The sequence below is a fragment of the Scylla paramamosain genome, chromosome 1 (genome assembly GCF_035594125.1).
Source record: "Scylla paramamosain isolate STU-SP2022 chromosome 1, ASM3559412v1, whole genome shotgun sequence".
In the NCBI taxonomy this organism is placed as follows: domain Eukaryota; kingdom Metazoa; phylum Arthropoda; class Malacostraca; order Decapoda; family Portunidae; genus Scylla; species Scylla paramamosain.
Genome location: NC_087151.1, coordinates 10420001 through 10439645, shown reverse-complemented (window position 1 = coordinate 10439645; position 19645 = coordinate 10420001). Strand labels below are relative to the sequence as shown.

At 41.5% G+C, this 19645-nt stretch overlaps 2 protein-coding genes and 1 long non-coding RNA gene across 54 annotated transcripts in view; 1 reads left to right on the top strand and 2 right to left on the bottom strand.

The window, feature by feature from the left end:
* LOC135100273 (chitin deacetylase 1-like) overlaps positions 1-3300 on the top strand; it is a 155769-nt gene extending 152469 nt beyond the window's left edge. For all 50 annotated transcript variants that reach the window (XM_064003323.1, XM_064003173.1, XM_064003142.1 and 47 more), the window contains one exon: positions 274-3300. In XM_064003323.1, coding sequence (XP_063859393.1) covers positions 274-420 — 147 coding nt within the window. In that variant the 3' untranslated portion in view covers positions 421-3300. The remainder of the gene's footprint in view (positions 1-273) is intronic.
* Positions 1-4982, bottom strand: part of LOC135100510 (uncharacterized) — a 34817-nt gene extending 29835 nt beyond the window's left edge. For both annotated transcript variants that reach the window (XR_010268760.1, XR_010268753.1), the window contains exon 1: positions 4428-4982. This is a non-coding gene — a long non-coding RNA (uncharacterized LOC135100510). The remainder of the gene's footprint in view (positions 1-4427) is intronic.
* Positions 4983-5515: 533 nt separating this feature from the next.
* Positions 5516-16784, bottom strand: LOC135100487 (chorion peroxidase-like). Of its 2 annotated transcripts, none has more exons than XM_064003449.1 (17): positions 16644-16784; positions 13063-13171; positions 12800-12870; positions 12176-12242; positions 11642-11810; positions 11404-11535; positions 10981-11195; positions 10618-10794; positions 10247-10431; positions 9889-10075; positions 9305-9502; positions 8846-8993; positions 8442-8616; positions 7897-8049; positions 7209-7407; positions 6410-6515; positions 5516-6025 (listed from the first exon to the last, which is right to left on the bottom strand). In XM_064003449.1, exons 2-17 carry the CDS (start codon positions 13133-13135, stop codon positions 5950-5952), a joined length of 2331 nt encoding a protein of 776 aa, XP_063859519.1. In that variant the 5' UTR covers positions 13136-13171; positions 16644-16784; the 3' UTR covers positions 5516-5949. The 2 variants fall into 2 exon arrangements, with proteins under 2 accessions (XP_063859519.1, XP_063859527.1); XM_064003457.1 differs by having other exon boundaries at positions 16586-16706.
* Positions 16785-19645: the final 2861 nt, after the last annotated feature.

The following is a 19645-nucleotide window of genomic DNA, read 5'->3' as shown; positions in this document are numbered from 1 at the left end:
CTAAAAAAGACTTACAACTAAATTTCTCATATTTTTTTCTTTTTTTCATATAATTCAGTACCACTCACGTCTCATCCTCTTCCTTTTCCTCTTCCACCACCATCTTCTCTTCGTTCTCGCCTCCTGCAGAACATCCCCACTACATATTAAACAAAACACTGCACCAAAAGACCCTATAATAACACACATGAGAGCACCTCCTCAACACTACCAACTCAGTCAACTAGCCAACTTCCTTTCTCAATCAACCAACCTTCATTTCTCTCCCCGCAGGACCGCCCGAAGTGTACTACCAAGAAGGTGTGCAACGTGTGGCACAAGGGCGGCGTGAGGTACATGAGGACGTGTCAGAAGTGCCCGGACGAGTACCCCTGGACGGGCAACACTGGCGTCAAGAGTCCACTCAATGACCTCCCCTAAGACTGTACTCTCCTCTCCCTCCCGCTTCTCCCTCATCCCTCCTCACCCCTTTATCCCATCCTATCCTCACCACCACCAACACCATCCCCACCACCACATGCCCTATTATTATCTATCCTATATATCCTTCCTGTTCCTCAATCCCCAAACCATCCCTATCCTTTTTATTCCCACGTTCTCCCGCCCCCATCCCCATTCCCTCCCTCCCCCCCTAAGACTGTGATGTGATGTAATCTTGTGTCTGTTTCGTAAAAAAAAAAAATAGGAGTGAATAAATAAAGGAAGATTTAACGCAAACCTCGTTGAAGGATGATGATGATGATAATTGATAATGATGGTGATAACAACAATAAAAAAGAAATCTTCGTCACTGTTTGCTACACTGAAACTTTTTTATTATATTATTCCGCGTTATCTTCACGAGTTATCGTGTATTGTGTTACTGGTTTCCATCGCTAAGTGCATCAAAAAAATGTGTGTAATGGATTATTTTTACATTATATTTTTTTAGTGAACGAACTGACAAAAAGATAAAACTAAGTGCATTCTGTGTGTGTGTGTGTGTGTGTGTGTGTGTGTGTGTGTGTGTGTGTGTGTGTGTGTGTGTGTGTGTGTGTGTGCCTCCTTCCCACAAACAAAACGGACCACGTACAACAAACAGAATAATTAAGCCAAACAAGAAGTAACCAGGTCATCAACGTTCCTTCAAACAGCAAACTAACTGAAAGAGAAAGTCAAAAACTAAGGAAGCAAACAATCTCAGGTGTCTTTCAGGCCAAGAGAGAAAGAGAGAGAGGGAAACCGAGCAAAACAGAGGAAGACATCCCTTTTCTTCTCATTTCACAACTATAAGGGAAAAAAATGTAAAATTGAGACCACAAGATTCAGTATCCCTCCTCATGATAACACACACACTAAAGTTACAAAGACACCTGTTTAATTAAGGCTAATCAGATGCAGTGGTCTATATACAGGAATGCACACACAATTTCCTCAAGTATTTATCTAATCCTCGAGAGATCATAAGTACCTCCTCTACGTATATACGCCGGTAGCGAAGTGGTAGTAGCTTACTGATAAGAATAATACAAGTTACCATAATACAAGATGACTGGTATTTTAACAGGTATTTTACGGGCTGCCTTGTGGGACACTCGCACACGCATACACGTCCTCAACATGTCGTGGTTAAGAATGATCTTTATCCTCTCGCCCACAACCTACAAAAAAATTAATTGTAGATATGTAAATAGATCCCTCCTCTTCTTTTTTGTCTTCTTTCTCATATGACTTTGTTGTTGCGGCGCTAAATTAATTAATCAATTACCTATCAATCCTCTTCCTCCTTCTTCTCCTCTTCTTCCTCCTCCCTGCCTTGCTACACTTTTATAAATTAAATGTGCTTTTTTTCTGAATTTCATGTTTGAGAAAATGTTCAAAACTGTGTATCAAGTCACTTGTTTGTTTCCAGTTCAATTTTTTTTTTTTTTATTTGTTCTTCACTCTTATCCATGTTGTTCCTAAATACTGACTGTTTCCCTCCCCACTCAGATGAATGATACAGTGCAATACCAACACATATTACTGAATAAACAAAATGTCAGTCAATTGACGTGCTTGTTTTTCCCTTTTTTTCACATGTATAATTCCCTTTGCTTACTGGTCAGCCACTCGCGCGCGCGCATACACACACACACACACACATACAGAAGTATTGTTGGCGTTCTCAAACAATGTTTTTTTTTTTTTTTCTGAGTGAATGAACGTGTGTGACTTTATTCTCTCACTTTATTTTCTTCCTTTTTTTCTTTAGATCATTCCTTTCCACCTTCCTTCTCTCCCTTTCTCCCTCCACACTCCCTTTTCCTCCACACACCAACACATACACACATAGCGTATCGAGCCCAACCATTCACAGCCTAACATCGAAAGCTGTGCGTTGGGAGTTGCGTTAGGAAGAAAACAATTATCTTCAAGAGAAAATTGTTTTATTTCTTACTCTGAGGTGAAAAAAAAAAAAAATACCACCTCGCACTTGGTATCTATTATGTATCTATCTTCCGTTGTTTATTACGTTCACTGAAATCTACTGATCGTAGTTAAAAAGAAAGTCCATTATTTTACTTCATTTTTTATTAATTTATTTATAATTCCCTACACTTGTTATTGTAACTAAAGGTAAAAATGTCTACTATGCTCTGTATAGTGGACACATACACCAGGGGCCAAAAGAATATTATACGAGTACGTAATATAGTACTGATTAATTTGTACCCGTTCGTTAGTTGACGGACGGAAAGAGGCGGCGAGTGTTTACTTCTGTCGACAAGTTTTATTATCGACAGAGCACTTACAGAGCAGCGAGGTCGAGACACTGGGGGAGTCATGTGAGCTCCCTGTACCATCACTACCGTCAATACCATGTATGTACCTCATCTCCATCCTTACGCCACGTTTTTGTTGTTATCTTCCGGAATTGAGTAGTTACCCTCTCAAACCCGCACGTCAGCTTACGTTTTCTTCAATAGAGTTTCCTGATCCTGTATATCTTCTCGTTTTCTTTGATTTCCCCTTCTTACTCCCCCTACTCCTTCCCACCCCCTTCCTTCTCTACTTCTACGCCGTTCTTTCCTTTCTCCTCATCCTCCACCTGTATCTCCTGTCCTTCCTACGCTTCCTCCTCCTCCTCCTCCAGTCTACGTACTTTATTGTTTTCTCTTATTGTCCTTATGTTATTGAGCCACTCCCGCTTAGTCCCTCTGTGCTGGAGCAACGCAGAGGCAATACAGTAACTCTAGGGGAGGGATTATATTATTTTATCCCCCAATCCCACACTTATGTAATCGCTACATAATAAATAAAAGGAAAACTGTTCGATAATCTCTGACTTTCCCTTGCCCTCTGGTGTGTCACGGATGGTGCAGAAATGGATAATAATGACGGTAGTGGTAATAATAATAATGATAATAATAATAATAATGGCAGTAGTAGTAGCAGTAGTAGTAACAATGGTGTTGACTATTTGTAATAATACGATAGCGAACTAATGCTGTAATAACTACTACTACAAGTAATAGTAATAATAATAATAATAATAATAATAATAATAATAATAATAATAATAATAATAATAATCTTAAACAACTGCTATGTCTATAAAAGTAGCTCGTAAAACACACACACACACACACAGAGAGAGAGAGAGAGAGAGAGAGAATTTGGTGTCGATGCTCCGAGTCAGTGGTTCCACACTGAAAATGGAACCGCAAATCCTCCTCCCCTCTTCTTCCTTTCTCGCTGCTCCTACGTGTGTGTGTGTGTGTGTGTGTGTGTGAGGATTCGCCGGCAAGTACAGTACCTGATTCATGCTTCACATCTGTCTCGCATCATATAGTTCATTACTTCGCTTTCAAACACGAACTCTTTATAATCTCTGCCTTCCTCTTATTTACCGTGAACGTTACCCAATCCCAAAGAAGCTAAAGTGAGTATTAAACTTCCTCACCAGTTGCTGATGCTTCCTTCAACCAGAATGACACAATGGTCAACGAAGGTAGTTTGAGGGTCCGTTTGTTATGAATGCAATGCGGAACATCTAATTAACGACACATGAAGAGCAAACAAAATTAAGCACCCTAGATCAACCCTCACAAGCCACTGATGCTTCCTACAACCACAACACATAATACGCCATGAGGAAGGTTTGATGGTTCGCTAGTTATAGATGCAATGAAGAACAACGTAATAAAGGACACATGATGAAGAGCAAGCAAGATAAAGCTACAAGTACGTGTCCTTTAACATCATAGGTAATCATTTATATGCTCTCATCTCTTGACCTGTATCTGTAAACACCGAACGACGGGCAATACCAACTAATTTCTGGCACCAAACAAGGATAAACGAACAATAAGTGAGTGTAGACCTGCTTCTTTCAGTCCAATATTTGTCATTACAATACCTCCCTTTAGTCCTCTGACTTCCAGTATGTTAAATATGATAATTACCTTCCTGCCAAAGCCAACATAACAGACCACGACCGGCAGTTTCCTTCCCTCACAAACTCAAGGAGACGAATGCCAGAATACGCCGCTAGGGGTCCCTCGAGGTTCTGTTTGCTTTGCGCTGATTGGTTGACTGATCTGATGCTACTTGAAGCTGCATTCCGATTGGATAACAAGCATCTGTCCGCCATTTCATGCTCATATATGTGTGTGTGTGTGTGTGTGTGAGAGAGAGAGAGAGCAGTTCGAGCTGAGAGTTGTCTTCTCTCCACGATTAATACCAAGGCAGATAGAGTGTATTTCTCTTATTAGAATGTTTTACTCTTTTCCCGTGTTCACTACAGACGACAGGTGGCAGTAACCCAGAGTTGTGATCATTGGGATTCTCGTTTTCCACTTACTGTCGTATATTTCAAATGGCCGCCACAGTCGCCCTTAGAAGAAGAGCAGCCTACCGCTTCAACTTCAGTTGTGTTTTGTGCTTTCCTTCAGTATTAGATCCTCTGTTCTCCTTAAAATCTGCCAGTTTTCAGTTTTTCTTTATATATATATATATATATATATATATATATATATATATATATATATATATATATATATATATATATATATATATATATATATATATATATATATTTATTAGAGGGGCTTTGATCAAGGGCTACAGAAAGACAGAAAAAGGCCCACTAAAGGTGCCAGTCACCAAAGAGTAGAACTAAAAGAATTAACCAAGAGTAGAGAATTGTCTTGAAACCTCCCTCCTGACACAGTTCAAGTCACAGATTGGGGGAAACTTAAAAAGTACACAGAGTTCCAAAGTTTACAAGACTTTCAATAGATTTGAGAAGCTAAGATTGAAGGTAAAGGTTACAGATGGTTGGGAAAAAAAAAGTGGCACGTTAGCAGACTTATAACTGTGAGTGTTTCATAAAGGACGCTGAAATACAAAATTAAACAGATCAAACATATCTAAACCCGTACTGAGAGTCCACGCATCAACGGAAGATGCTTAAGGTAACTAATCATATAATTTCTAAACTTAAACATTTTCCCTACTACAAATGTCAAACAAAATAATAATAAGCATCCCCTTACCAGTTTCAACAGTTTTATTTCCTTCACTACTGAAAAAAAAAAAAAAACACACTTAAAAACATCTCTTATTTCATGTAGTGACTCCTACAGATGGCGAGACTCAGGCGCGGTGCAGCAGCAGAGAGAGATGGTGTACTATAAGTTTTCCACGTAAACATTTAAAAATATGGAGGTATGAGTCATGTGGAGTATTATCCTTTTTATATTCACCCGCTGAGAGAACCTTGAGGAACCTACAGGAACCTACAGGACAGGATAATACCAATGGGGGGGAGTCTTCAGTACCAGTAAGGTCATTCTTAGGTCATACTTAGGTTATTCTTCACCAGTGCTCCATTCATTCAGCCTGTTAGAAAGGGGAGGTTTACTGATGTTTCTTTAAGGGTATTCAGTGGCGCTTCAGGCAGCGCTTTGAGGGCTGCATGGAGGTCTAGTACTTCTTTGGTCCCCAAGCTCTCAGATCCACTCTGGGAATGCTGAAGCTCTTGCAGGAACGTGGGCGGTTTCTGTAGTGGGAAGGAGGGAGAGAATTAAGTTACGAAGTCGGTTTCTTTCACTTTCTATCTTTTTTTTTTTCTTTTTACAAAGAGCAACAAAAAAAAATAATAATAATAACAAAATAGGCTTAATGAAGATGGCAGTTCTTAAAGAGTATAGTCTGAAAACGATTGCCGGCAGTTCCTAAAGAGTATAGTCTGAAAACGATTATCTAAAATTTGAGCAGTGTCTTGCAATATCCAACTTCAAGCTGTTCAAATCAAAGGCAGAAGGAAATACAGAAACAGGCAAGGAGTTCTAGAGTTTAAACTGTACTAAATGCTATACTGACCTGCCTATATTGACACACACACACACACACACACACACACACTCACACACAAACTACTCACAGTTCACGGGTGGGCAGTTGGAAGGCAAGAGGCTGGATGGCTGTCAGATCCGAGTTGTCGCACAGGATTCGAGCCCAGGACGTTCGGCGAATCTGATTCAATTGATCTGAAATGCACAAACAGGATCGCGTGGCAGTGGTTGAGGTGGCTTGTAATGTAATATAATGTAATGGAGAGAGAGAGAGAGAGAGAGAGAGAGAGAGAGAGAGAGAGAGAGAGAGAGAGAGAGAGAGAGAGAGCCTCTCAGCATCTGTAACTATCTAAGTCTGTTCGGAACGTGATATTTACCTCACCATTTTTTTTTTTTTTTTTTGTGTATACAGACGAACTGATCACTAGTTTCGATTGATTGATTTGTATTTCATATATCCCTAGGGTGTCTTTTGCCATATACCATGACTTTTTTTTTTTCCTGATATTACTCAACCTACGTTTAACTCTTTCCGTTTCCTTCTTAACCCTTTCACTGTCAGACAATTTACTCCGTCATCAACTGCAGCTTTTTTGGACAAATTACTTTTTGTACCATAGTTTATAAAGCAATCCTGTGGTGTATAAGAAAAAAAGATTAGAAAAAGAGTAATCTCCTGTTTTCTCTTTTTATCATTTCTTATGTTCATGTCAATATTTTTTTTTCTTGCGACCAAAACATTAAGAGATGTCAGTGTCAGTATTTTCCAGTGCTCAGGACGACCAGAACAGTAGAATGGTCAATTAAAACAAAAATTGTGATCTCTGCCTAACCTGGTGTGAAAAGTAAAAGGGTTAACTAAAACAAAATGCGTAACCTCTCCCTTACCCAGCCTGAACGAGCCGGTTTGTTGTCCTAGGTCGTAGAAGAATCGGTCTCCCTTCTTGAGGCGTGCGTACTGGTCACCCACGACGCAGGTGAAGGTCCAGCCCAGCAAACTACCCTGCAGCGGCGTTTCGGACATGCCGCCGGCGAAGAAGTCGATGTCGTCCACACTCTTGTACAGAGCTTTCAGCCTGTTGATGAGCTGCGGGGAAGGAGAGATTAGAACTCGTCACCGATCTGGAAATCCTGAGCTCTCGTAAGGACTATATTTCCGTGATTATCTGAAAATTTATAGAATTTTTTTTTTTTTTGTATTTGTCTCGTAAATAGTTCTCTTGCCTTAAAGAAACAAAATTAACTTAGTATTCTTTCACGTTTTCCTTTTTTTTTTTTTTCTCTCTCTCTCTCTCTCTGGCCTTGCAAACTTTTTTTTCACATTACTTTGGATGTTTTTCCTTGCATGTTAAAACATCACCGGTGGCCGACGAGGCTAAGAATGTGAATAATGTGTGTGTGTGTGTGTGTGTGTGTGTGAACTTGTGGTATCTTGTCTGGATCACCCCATGTGGGATTGCCAGCCTGGTAAATAGATAGATAGTGAATGGTAACGGGTAACCATAGATTATCTTTGTAGGCTACAGGAGTGAAAGCTAGCAAATGGTTATAATATTAGTCTCATTCTTGTACTAACCGGAGGAATGATCTGGTCCCTCAAGTCTTCGAAAGTAGTAGCACGACGCAGCCCACACGCCTGCCTCATGGAGTTGTAAGTGGCGATGGCGTGGTCACGCCCCCGGTGGATGTTGAGGCTCATCAGATCCATGCCGAAGCTAAATTCTGGAGTCTGGAGAGATAGATAGATAGATAGATAAACAAACATAGAGACAGATTGATTAACAAAGATAGACAGATTGATGGATGGATAGATAGATAGACAGATAGATAGATAGATAGATAGATAGATAGATAGATGAATTGATATATAAATTGACATAAATAGATAATCCAGATTGATTGATTGATTGATTGATTGATAGATAAATAGATAGATAGACATATAAAATAAATAAAGATAGACAGACAGTCAGACAGACAGATAGATAGATGAGGATGCTAGGTGGAAATCGGTAGGTTATGCTTCATGCAGGAATTATATACTTCGTGTAGACCTCATGGCTTACTACAGCTTTCCTTACCTTCCTACATTCTTATGTTCGTATCACAATGAGTACTCACCTGGAAGAGATGGTTGGACAGATCCTGGGTAACGAAGTTGTCGAAGCTCTGCGCGGGGAACTGAACCAGGGTGCGTACCAAGTCATTCAAGCGGCCCTCGTTTTGGATGAGGTGGGGCGAATTGAAGTTGTTCCTGAGCAGTACCGAACTGAACGACCCGTCCTGCCCGATCAGACTGCAGGGACAGGGAAGATTAGACGGTTTATGGATGGGATGATAGGTGGAAACAGGTAGGTATATTTCATACAGGGACTGCCACGTAAGCCTGGTGGCTTCTTCCAGCTTCCCTTGTTTCTATTGTTCTTATGTTCTTATGACTCTGGTCAAGGGTAACAAGAACTGATAGATAAAAGAAACTCAATAAAGGTGCCAGTCCCGTAAAGAAGGCAGGTGGAGGTGCTTACTTGATTGTTCCTTGCACCAGAGAGTGGCCGAAGCGGAAAGCGGCGGTGGAGAATTCGTTGTTCATGTTGGGATTGATGGTTGGGTTATAGTCGTTACTGAAACCATCACGCCGGACCCCGATTCGGAACGCTCGCACAAATCTCGGACCTGAGACGAGATGTGATAGTAAAGATAAAAAAAAAAAAAAAAAAAAAAAAAAAAAAAAAAAAAAAAAACGAAAAAGAAAAAAAAAACTGGAGACAGAGAATGTACTAAGAAATGAGGCGGACGATCAGCTGATAATGAAACAAAATAAAATGTAATACGACCAGTAGACATGACATGTTACCACAACCATCACCTCTCTGCTTGGGAGAAGTAGCGAGAAGAAACGCATCCATTTCTCTCCCTTTCAGTAACTGTTTTATTTCATTGACAATAATGGAGATTCACAAGCTTCGCGCTTGTGTTCCACTCACCAATGATGATGGGGAGCCACTCGTTGAAGGTGATGTGCTGCATCTCGCCGATCACAATGCGGCGCGCCTCCTGGAACACCTCCTCGTCAGACCACTGAGGGTTGAGTCGCTGCAGCTCCGAGGCGACGCGGTTGTGTTCCCGCATCCAGATGATGTGGATGGTGGTGAGGCCTGGTTGCTCGTTCACGCGGGACTCGCCTGTGTAGGGAAAGAAGAGGCGACCATACAATGGAGTGCCCTGGGTGCAACATAGAACAGCATTACCAACGTCTGCTTCTGTATCTATTTGGTCTTGCCTTGAGAGAGGAAGGAGGAAAGCAGGTGAGTAGACATGATGTGTTTGGCATCCCTTGTGATGACAATATGTTCACGCTCCGCTGTGTTCTTATAGGGGATGTAGTATTAGAAAATGCCTTATGTAGAGTAATAGTCAAACAAGTGTTGTTTCAGCGTAGGAATGCCTCAGCTGCGTCAATAAAACTTGACTCAACACTGCAGGACAAGGTAAAATACTCATGGTGTCTTATTTATGGAAGTCATATTACCGAATAGTGGGAATGAAGGAAATCAGCATCGTGACTCACCAGCAAGGAAGCATTCAGCGCCTCGCAGCTCCGCCTCACACTCTCCTCCCTGGCTGGGGTTGATGGGCAGCAGGTTGCCACGGGAAGTCCTCAGCAGACCGCCTTGGAAGCTTCTCACCGCACGCTGTTCCTCGTCGTCCGAGCCGTATACATTGGAACCGTCAATCCAGTGGGTCAGCTGGTTCAGCTGTTGGGAGAAGAAAGTCAAAAGTCTATTGATGAAAAATACGAGTTTCTTCTTTTAGTAAATCCCAAACTCCAGTACTTCATGAGGTACTCAGCAACCTCCTCAAAAGAACCACGAATGGCGTGAAATTGCTGATTAAAAATAACGATCACATGTTTGCACCGTCATTACCTGCTCAGCAAACCCGAAGGTGCAGGCCTCTCCAGGACCCACGGCAAGCATACTCCTCACGAAGTTCATGCATTTAGTTTGGAATTTGGAAAAGAATGGGTCTCCGGAGATGTCGATGGGCTGGCAGCGAGGGTGAAGCTGCGCGTTCGGGTCCTTGGGGCAGCAGTCAATACCCTGGCCATTTTCTAAGGAAATAAAAGGCCTATGAAGGAGTATACCTCTCACAGTATTAGATCACCCAGCAGTACCAAATATAAAACAAGCTTTTCAGTAACAAAGGGTCTGGGTCACGACCAAAGAGTCTAGAGCTGCTTTAGACTTCTGAGACACTATCCATCTGCGGCAGCCACTCAGCGAGGAGCAGGACTCACCAAGGGAAGGGAACGGGATGTGTGCAAAGTCGTGGTCCATGAACTGCGCCCACTGCATCACGGACAGCGTGAAGGCTGGGTCCGGCTCATTGATGTCAACCATTATTGAGCTGCTGATTTTTCTTACATTGGGCAGAGGAGACCCGTCCACGCCATTTATGCGGAAGGCAGACAGTCCTGGAAGGGGCAAGAGTAACGAGTTATACAGTGCTATACTGCAGCAGCAGGAGAAGGATAACACTCATATATCCACACTCCAAACAACAAAGGGGAGAGAGAGAGTAGGGGTGGGAACTGGTTGATTTGATGGCCTTGCATTAGAGAAAAAAACTACCTAGCGAGGCACAAGGAGCGTTCACTCACCGTCGTTGTAGGTGGGAGGGAGAATCCTCTGAGCGGGTGTGTTGCTCTTGCCGAATTCTGGGTTCTGTAAGTTATTGCAAGAGCCGTCGGCGGTGCGGTATCTCCTACTGGGGTCTCCGCACGTCACTTTAGGTGGACACTGGTCCCTAAGGGAGGTTTCAGACACGCGCACGTTTCGCAGTCCCAAGCCGCCCTGTGATCTAGTCAAGCCCTCGCTGTAACAGTGAAATACTGATTAAGTAAGTTAAAATGACCATTCTTGTGCCTTCGGCAGCAGGGGCACTGCAGTCATACAGAAACAGATAATTCACGAGCGAGTATTGTATTCAGGTGATTGTAAAGAAGACATTTACCTTTGTTGGATTCCGCAAATGATACAGAAATTCACATAAAAGAGAACCGCCACCACCGCGAGGGACTCACCTCTGCATCACGCTGGAGGAGGCCATCACGATGGTCCAGGCACGCTTGTCCATGTCACGGGCACTCTGTCTGATCCTGGACTGATGCACGTGATTGGATGCCGGGGTGCCTCTTTGCAGGAAGTTGTTGCTCCTGTGGGTGATAATGAAAGGAGTAAAGAAAGACGAAGGATTTGCTGGTCGTCCAGTGATGTGCACCATTAATGACACCTTGAGGAGACAGACACACAGCCACTCACTGAACAAGTGTCTGCTCTAAGGCGGCCAAGCTGTCCACTGCAGCCACACCGGCTCTCACCGCCACCTCCAGCTGGCTTTCTGCCACCGCGGGTCGCGACTCGGCAAAGGCATTCCTGGTGTTCACGTTGAGCATGCTGCCCCCTATGGCGGGGGCATCCGCACTGCTTGCTGTAAAAAAAACACATTCAGCTCAGGACCCACCATGGTTGTCAGCACGGCTCATTGTTAAGTAAGGAAACATTTGTTAATCAGACACGGTGAAGCCAAAGTAATTCGGTAATCAGAACAACATAACGAACACAACAGCTGGAGGACGACCACTACACTGGAGATCAAGGATCCACGCTGTGGCCATGACGACAGGCAAATATGCATTAATTGTAAATAAAACCTCTTTGTTATTATTCTTTTATTCAATTATTTTTCAGTGTTTTAACCACTATTTTTTATTTTATTTATTTATTATTATTTTTTCTGTTTCTTCGTCTCCATGCTTCACAGAATGAAGGCTGGTGGAATCTCAAAGAACTCACGGGCAGCGCTTTCTGAGGGGCAGCAGACGCCCTGGCTGCCGTCGCCAAGCTGGCAGCCATTCCGGATCTGTTGGGAGAGAAATGGAGTGAGAAGACGTGACGTGGTTTATCATTACAACGAATAAAATGAATAAAAGTTACTGATTTACACAGTCCGCCATCAGCGAATGTGCCAGTACTGCCTGCCTCTACTCTAAAGCTTGCATCTCAAGTACCGAGACTTAGCCCACGCGGGTGGCTCAGCGCTGGGGGGAGGTGGGGGAGATGACGGGTCAAACAAGTAAACACTTGAGGTGGTATCTCCACTTTTAATGCATTAATGTTCTGATTTATCAATACATGAAGTATCTTGCGAATGCTTTTTATATTGTTGCACTTATGGTTACAAATAATTCATGAAAAATCAGACGGAATGTTTGAAAAATGGTAAATTCTGAATATCATTGTTCATTTTCATTCCTTTTACATTCATTCCTTCACGTCACATTATGTGTTCTGTGTTCAATACCTTATGTTTTGGGCTCATTATAATACAATGAAATTTTATTGCAATCAAAGCTCTCGATCTTGACTTCATTTCAAGAGATAGTATTCAACACAGTATTCAACACTGTAAATACTTACCACATCGAAATCAATGGCACAAACAGTGGCCGGTTGACAGTCACACGCACCCTGGTCTCCAGTCGACGCACCTAATCAAGTAAACATCACAACGTTACACAGGAATATTATATTAATGAGGATTTTACACATTCTTGTAATTAATGTAAGATATTCTAAAGGCGTTTGCTGTTTATAATGTTTGAAACTTTTTCACTCGCATGTTTGTGACACACACACACACACACACACACACACACACACACACACACACACACACACACCTGGGAAAACAAACTGGCCGGCCACCAGCACTGCCGTCACCACCAACACCGCCAGGAACAGTAGCCCCTTCATCGCCTACTGCTGCTGCTGCTTCTGCTGAGCCTTTACCTAAAGAGAGATAAAGGAAAACACATATATAAAAGCATTTTACGACGCATAGACTGCTTGTTGTGGCGTGCTGCTCTATCTACGTCCCTTCACCCCCCCATCCCCATCCCTAACACACACATACACACACACACACACACACACACACACACACACACGAGCACACACGCATGAACACGCACACACACACACACACACACGCACACAATAAACTAGGAAAAGGAGAACGAAATTCATAAAAAATATGGATAAATAAATTAGGTAGTTAGATAGATAGATAAATAGATAAATAGATAAATAAACAAAAAAGTAAATAAATAAAACAAAACAAATCATAAATGTCCCATTATACTAAAAATAGCAGCAGTTGTTTTTCCTCTCTTTTTTCACCCTTCCACTGACGTTCCTTCTCCTGCTTCACGTCTTCTTTATTCTCTACCCACGCCCTTCCTTGTCCCAGATTCATTTTAAGCCACAATGTCCACGCGTCTCAATGGCCAAACTGAGTCCCTTTCCTCATTTCAATATAAAGTGTAAGTACATTTAAGTATTTTTAGCACAAGATGCCCCTTTTTTTTTTTTTTTTTAGGTAATGCGGTAACAGCGACTGGAAGAGGATCATTAGTGGGACTTAAAATTCTCCCCGGTAAAAGAACAATAACCGTGAAAAAAAAAAAAAAAAAAAAATATATATATATATATATATATATATATATATATATATATATATATATATATATATATATATATATATATATATATATATATATATATATATATATATATATATATATATATATATATATATATATATATATATATATATATATAATAAAGAAATCGTTAAAAATCGATCGTAAAAATAAAAAAATGTGCAGTAAAAACGACTGACGGAGGATCTTTAGTGGGACTTGATATTATCGCCGGTAAATGTAAAAATAAATATAATAATCGTGAAAATCGTAAAAAAAAAAAGATCGTAAATTATATATGAAAAAGAAAAGATCATTGATATCTTGTTATTTGTTGACATTTCAAAGGCAAGTAATTTTCCATCCATCAAAAATCATATGCATTGCTTCACATCTGCTTGTCTTACTTATATATATATATATATATATATATATATATATATATATATATATATATATATATATATATATATATATATATATATATATATATATATATATATATATATATATATATATATATATATATATCGCAGAGATTATAAGTACGGGCTAACATATGCTAGTCTCGTTACTCCAGTAACAACTGGAGTGAACCTGTCATTTCCTTAGCGCACCGTGTAGCCGTGAGCACCCGTGTCCTCCACAGCCTGACTCCTCACAACTCGTCACCAAGGCCTCGATACCTACTAGCTTGGGAAAGTCCGCCATACCCAATACGTCTCGGGAAAACCCAGAGCTAGATGATTTCTCTGAAGTGCCTCGCCAGGAAGAAAGTGGTAGTGCTTCTTTTTGTTTCATTTATTTTTATGTATTTATTTTTTTGAAGCTCGTAAGAGTGAATGTTCTTTGTAGACTGTGACAGGATGAGAGGAGGTTTACTTGATCCTTAGACCAGCAGAGAGAGAGAGAGAGAGAGAGAGAGAGAGAGAGAGAGAGAGAGAGAGAGAGAGAGAGAGAGAGAGAGAGAGAGAGAGAGAGAGAGGAGAGATCGCAACTCTTTGTCAGTAGTGAGCAGGAGGAGTGGACAGGAGGAGAAGGAGGAGCAGGAGTGGATGGGAAAAGGAGGAGGAAGATGAGGAGTGGATAGGAGGAGGAGGAGGAGGAGCAGGCACAGTATCTTGGTGGATCAGGTGAGCAGGAGGAGGTGAGGAGGAGAAGTAGGAGCAGGCAGCATTACCAGAATCAGGTCACCAAGAGGAGGTGGAGAAGAGGAGGAGAAAAAGAAGCAGTGTCTGGGCGGATCAGGTGAGGCTTATGAATATCCAAGCCGGCGGGAAAGTGGGTATGTGAAAATAATGATCGTACCCTTCTTTCTTAATGGTTACTCACTCCCCTCATCTTCCTGGGATTGAACAGTAGGCCTTAAGCTGTGTGTCCTTGCTTTGTATCTTGTGGATATCACTGGTTGTGTTTTTGGAGGATATCTATCTAAGGGAAACGAAAAAGCTAAAAAAGATGAAAAAAATAAAGAAAAGACCACTTAATGAACCAGTTCCTAAAGAGATCAAAGAAATATCCATATTCTTTTTATGTAAGAGGAAATCTGACTAAGGGCAACAACAAAAAAGCTATAGAAAAAAAATATATAAAAGAAAAGGCCCACCGAAGGTATGTACCAGTTCGTCAAGAGTTAAAAGTATCCAAAAATTATGAGAAGTCTCTTGAAACCTCCCTTCCTTCTGAAAGTTCAGGTCATGCCTTAAGATATACGAAAACAGGTACTGGTGGAGAAAAATGCTGTTCGAAAATTGCATTATCTTCTCCCGCCACAAGGTAATAATGTCCTTTGTTTGATCTCACCTCAGAAACTAAACGATAAACTTAAACCAACCCTTAATACACGCTATCATTTGTGTGTGTGTGTGTGTGTGTGTGTGTGTGTGTGTGTGTGTGTGTGTGTGTGTGTGTGTGTGTGTGTGTGCGTGTCCTTCACTCCCCCACCATCACGCTCTCCTGGAGGCAAATGACGGTGTAAACAGGATATGCAGGTGTGTTCCTCCCAATTATTTTTCTTACTTGTAGGACAGGATCACACTGCCTCACTGTGACCTTGTGTGTAGCAGTATTAAACATATACTCGTGTCTGCACATTTCCTCTTCTTCCCTCTCATTCTCGCTCCTACTGCAGCATTGAAACGTAAACCATTTGCGTCTTGCATTACAAATCAAAGGAAGACTCGCCCGCATATCAATAAGAATAACCGTCTGACTTCTATCGAGGTGAAGTAGTAGTCGAAGTCTCAGAGTCCAATAAAAGTGACGGAATGGAGGGAGATCCAGTGCCAGGCGGCGAGGACAAGTGGCAGAGTAGGACAATGGAGAAAGTAAGGGACAGTGGGGCAGTGAAAGTAGTGACTGAGATGGAGACAATAAACGCCGGTGCCCTACAAACATGTGACGATGACAGACAAAAAATGTCAGAGAAGGAGAAAAAGAGGTGACAATGGAAGAAAAATGCAGAGGGGAATGAAAGAGACAAGTGACAGTGAAGGAGGCAAGTGGTAGTGAAGGAGAGGAGCAGATGACAGTGAAAGAAGCAGGTGACATTAGATTAAAATGACAAACAATAATGAAGATAATCACACAGAATCACAACAAGGGACAGCAGCAACACTCGCGTCCACGTCAAACAATCGTTAGCTACAAAAACATAGACAGTCATTATAAACACAACCAATCGCTACAGGAATAACTGGCCCCTACACACCCACACACTTACCTCTCTCGCCACACTCTCTCACTCCCTCACTCTCTCATCGCACCACCGCCACACTCACCACTGTCACCACGCGTGCTGCCCGTTCGGCCGCGTGCTGTGGTATGCTTGCCGCTGCCCACAACACCCCGGCGTCGCCTCGCCTCGCCAGGTGTGGTGTTGCCATCGTCTCCCGACACAGGTACACGCAGTTACCACGTCGCTGTAATGAAAACGTTTTGTTACCGTAAAACGCTGGCACTTTCCGCCGCATTACTCTGCGCGTCACTCGCATAGAGGCGTGACTCACCCCACGCATTCATCATTTCCCCGCAGGACGTGACTGAACCACGGAAACAGAGGCGTGTAGTTCCTGGTGCTTAAAGTAGAGCGGTTCACAATAGGAAAACTCTCCTCTGTTACAACGCTCTGGACTTACCCAAGCTCTCGGTCTTCTGAGACACCGCCTTTCCCCACCCTCCTCCCTCCCTTTCTCATCTCTCTCCACCCCCTCTTCCCCGCGTCACTCCAAATACAAGCGCCACAGCCAAACATATGTGAGAGAGCCACAAGGTATGAGTCAGCCAGATAGGAGACAATTTATTACACAAACCTCATCAGTCCTACCATCATTTCCCATCCCTTGCACCCCCTCAGGTCTCTGTTTCCCCCGGCCCTCCCCTGTTACTATGTTCCGCGTCTCTGGGAAACACTCACTCCAACATAAAACAAAAACACTCTTCCCTCGAACTTGCAACTCCTTTTTCTTTTTTCTTTTTTTCTTTTTTTTTTTTGTGCGTGCAGCCGGTCTGGTCAGCCCATGGGGAAATAACATCAGGAACTAGTGTCTTGCAAAAGCCTCCTCCCTGCTCCACCTGCAACAGTAAGGGGCACGTGTAAAGATTATAAAGAAAAACTAGAAGGAGGACGCAGAATATGAAAACAGAACAAAAGAAATTGAAGGACTAAGATGGAAAATATAAACAGGCAGGAAAAAGGTGAACTGTGAGGGAACGAAGGAAGGAAAGGAATGGATAAAATTATTAAAAGAAGGAAGAAGGAGGCAGGAAAGTTAAGGAAAGGAAAGGAAAGTGAGCAGAAAGGGAACAGAGCAGAGGGTGTGTGTTTAGAGTGCTGCATGGTGGAAGAGGTGTTTCAAGGAAGATGTGACGGATGAAGGTAAGAAAGAAGAACAGTAGCGAAGGAATGAAAGAGAGTCTGAAAGAAGTTGTGAGGAGAAATTAAATGAAGGAAATTAAGAGAGGAAGGACAGCATGGCGGTGAAGAAGTGAAAGTGGTCTCTGAAGGAAGAAACAAGAACAAAAGGGAATGGGGGAAAGTAGGAGGGAGAGAGAGTTGTTCTTAGTGGTGTAGGAACGGAAGGAGCGTCTGAGGGAAGAGGTAAGAAGGAAGGTAAGAGGGAGGGAGGCATTTCTGATGATTTAGAGAAGGAACGGCCTCTGAATGATTAAATAAGTAAGGAGGAAGGGAGAGAGGGAAAACGGGAGGGAGGGAAGAGAGAGTCGGTGCTGCAGGAGGGACTGTCTGCCTGGTGGCCTTGGAGAATCTCTTGACCCTTGCTTGACTCGAAGGGACAATTTTCTCTCATTTTCTGTGTCCCTTCTGCTCCGTGTGTTGGCTGGCGGGTGGCGAAGATCCTCCTTGGGTATCTTCCTGCTCAGTTACCAGGTTGTTTGTGCCGAACCAGTAGGGAACTTTAAAAGGAGATTAAACGAATTTATGGATGAAGATAATAGGTGGGAACAGGAAAGCATGTTTCGTAAAGGAACTTCCACGTGTAATCCTGATGGCTTCTTGCAGCTTCCCTAATCTTATGTTCTTATGTTCCTATTTATTTATTTACTTTTTTTTTCGTTTTATGAACTATTTTTTCCTCCATTGTTTCCTTTTCCATTATGATTTCTTGTATTCTTCCTCTTTTTATATTTTCTTCTTTTCAATAAATATTTGTCGATAAACTTTCACTTCATTTCCTCCCCTAAATAAAAAAAAAAAACTGTACAGAGATTAATCAAACGAGGCTCAATGTTAAAGAAAAATGTATTTAAACTTTACGTTATCATAATAATTATCCTGCAAACTGAAGGACACCAAAACAGTTTTACAATCTTTTACCTACACACTAAACACATTTTACGTGTATTAATAGTATCATTACCGTTGCCATCATTATCATCATCATCATCACTATCAGGCCTTAAGGTTAGCGAAAAATGTTCACTTTTTTAGCATCTTCTTATCTTCTGAATATACCTAGTTGTGTTTGTACGATGGGAGTTTCAGTGCAGGAGTTTTTTTTTTTTTTTTTTTTTTTTTTCCTATGTTGAGGACAAACTGGTTCCTCACTCGTGTGTTTCGGGAAGGCAAGAGACGAACTAATTTTACAGATAACTGTAGTTTCATTCACACTGAGGTAATTTTTCCTGAAACTTTTGTCTTCGTTTGTTTACGTGTGTGTGTGTGTGTGTGTGTGTGTGTGTGTGTGTGTAATAACAATAGCAATTATAAAAAGTTAATTGATAGTTAAACAAACATTCATTCCGACAGATGAACGTTTAGAATGAGGCGTTACGGATTGAACTGTAAATTGGTTATAGTTAGTTAGACAACAATGATGGTGATTATGATAATAATTACAATGATGATAATAATAATAATAATAATAATGATAATAATAATAATAATAATAATAATAATAGTAATAATAATAATAATAATAATAATAATAATAATAATGATGATAACAGTAATAATAATAATAATAATAATAATAATAATAATAATAATAATAATAATAATAATAATAATAATAATAATCCAACGACTTGACTTAACTTCACATGTATTACTTTTTTTTTCCTTTCTTTCTTTCTTTTTTTTTTTTTTCGAACGTGCATACCATTCATCTCACTCCACGGTCTCGAGGATCACGTTCTGGACTCGTGATCAGCTTCCATGTATTATCCCCCTTGCGAGATCTTAGAGTCCACACAGTCCGATCCTTGGGAGAGGCTGAGGTCCGATCCTTGGGAGAGGCTGAGACCCCTCGCACCCTCTGACCTA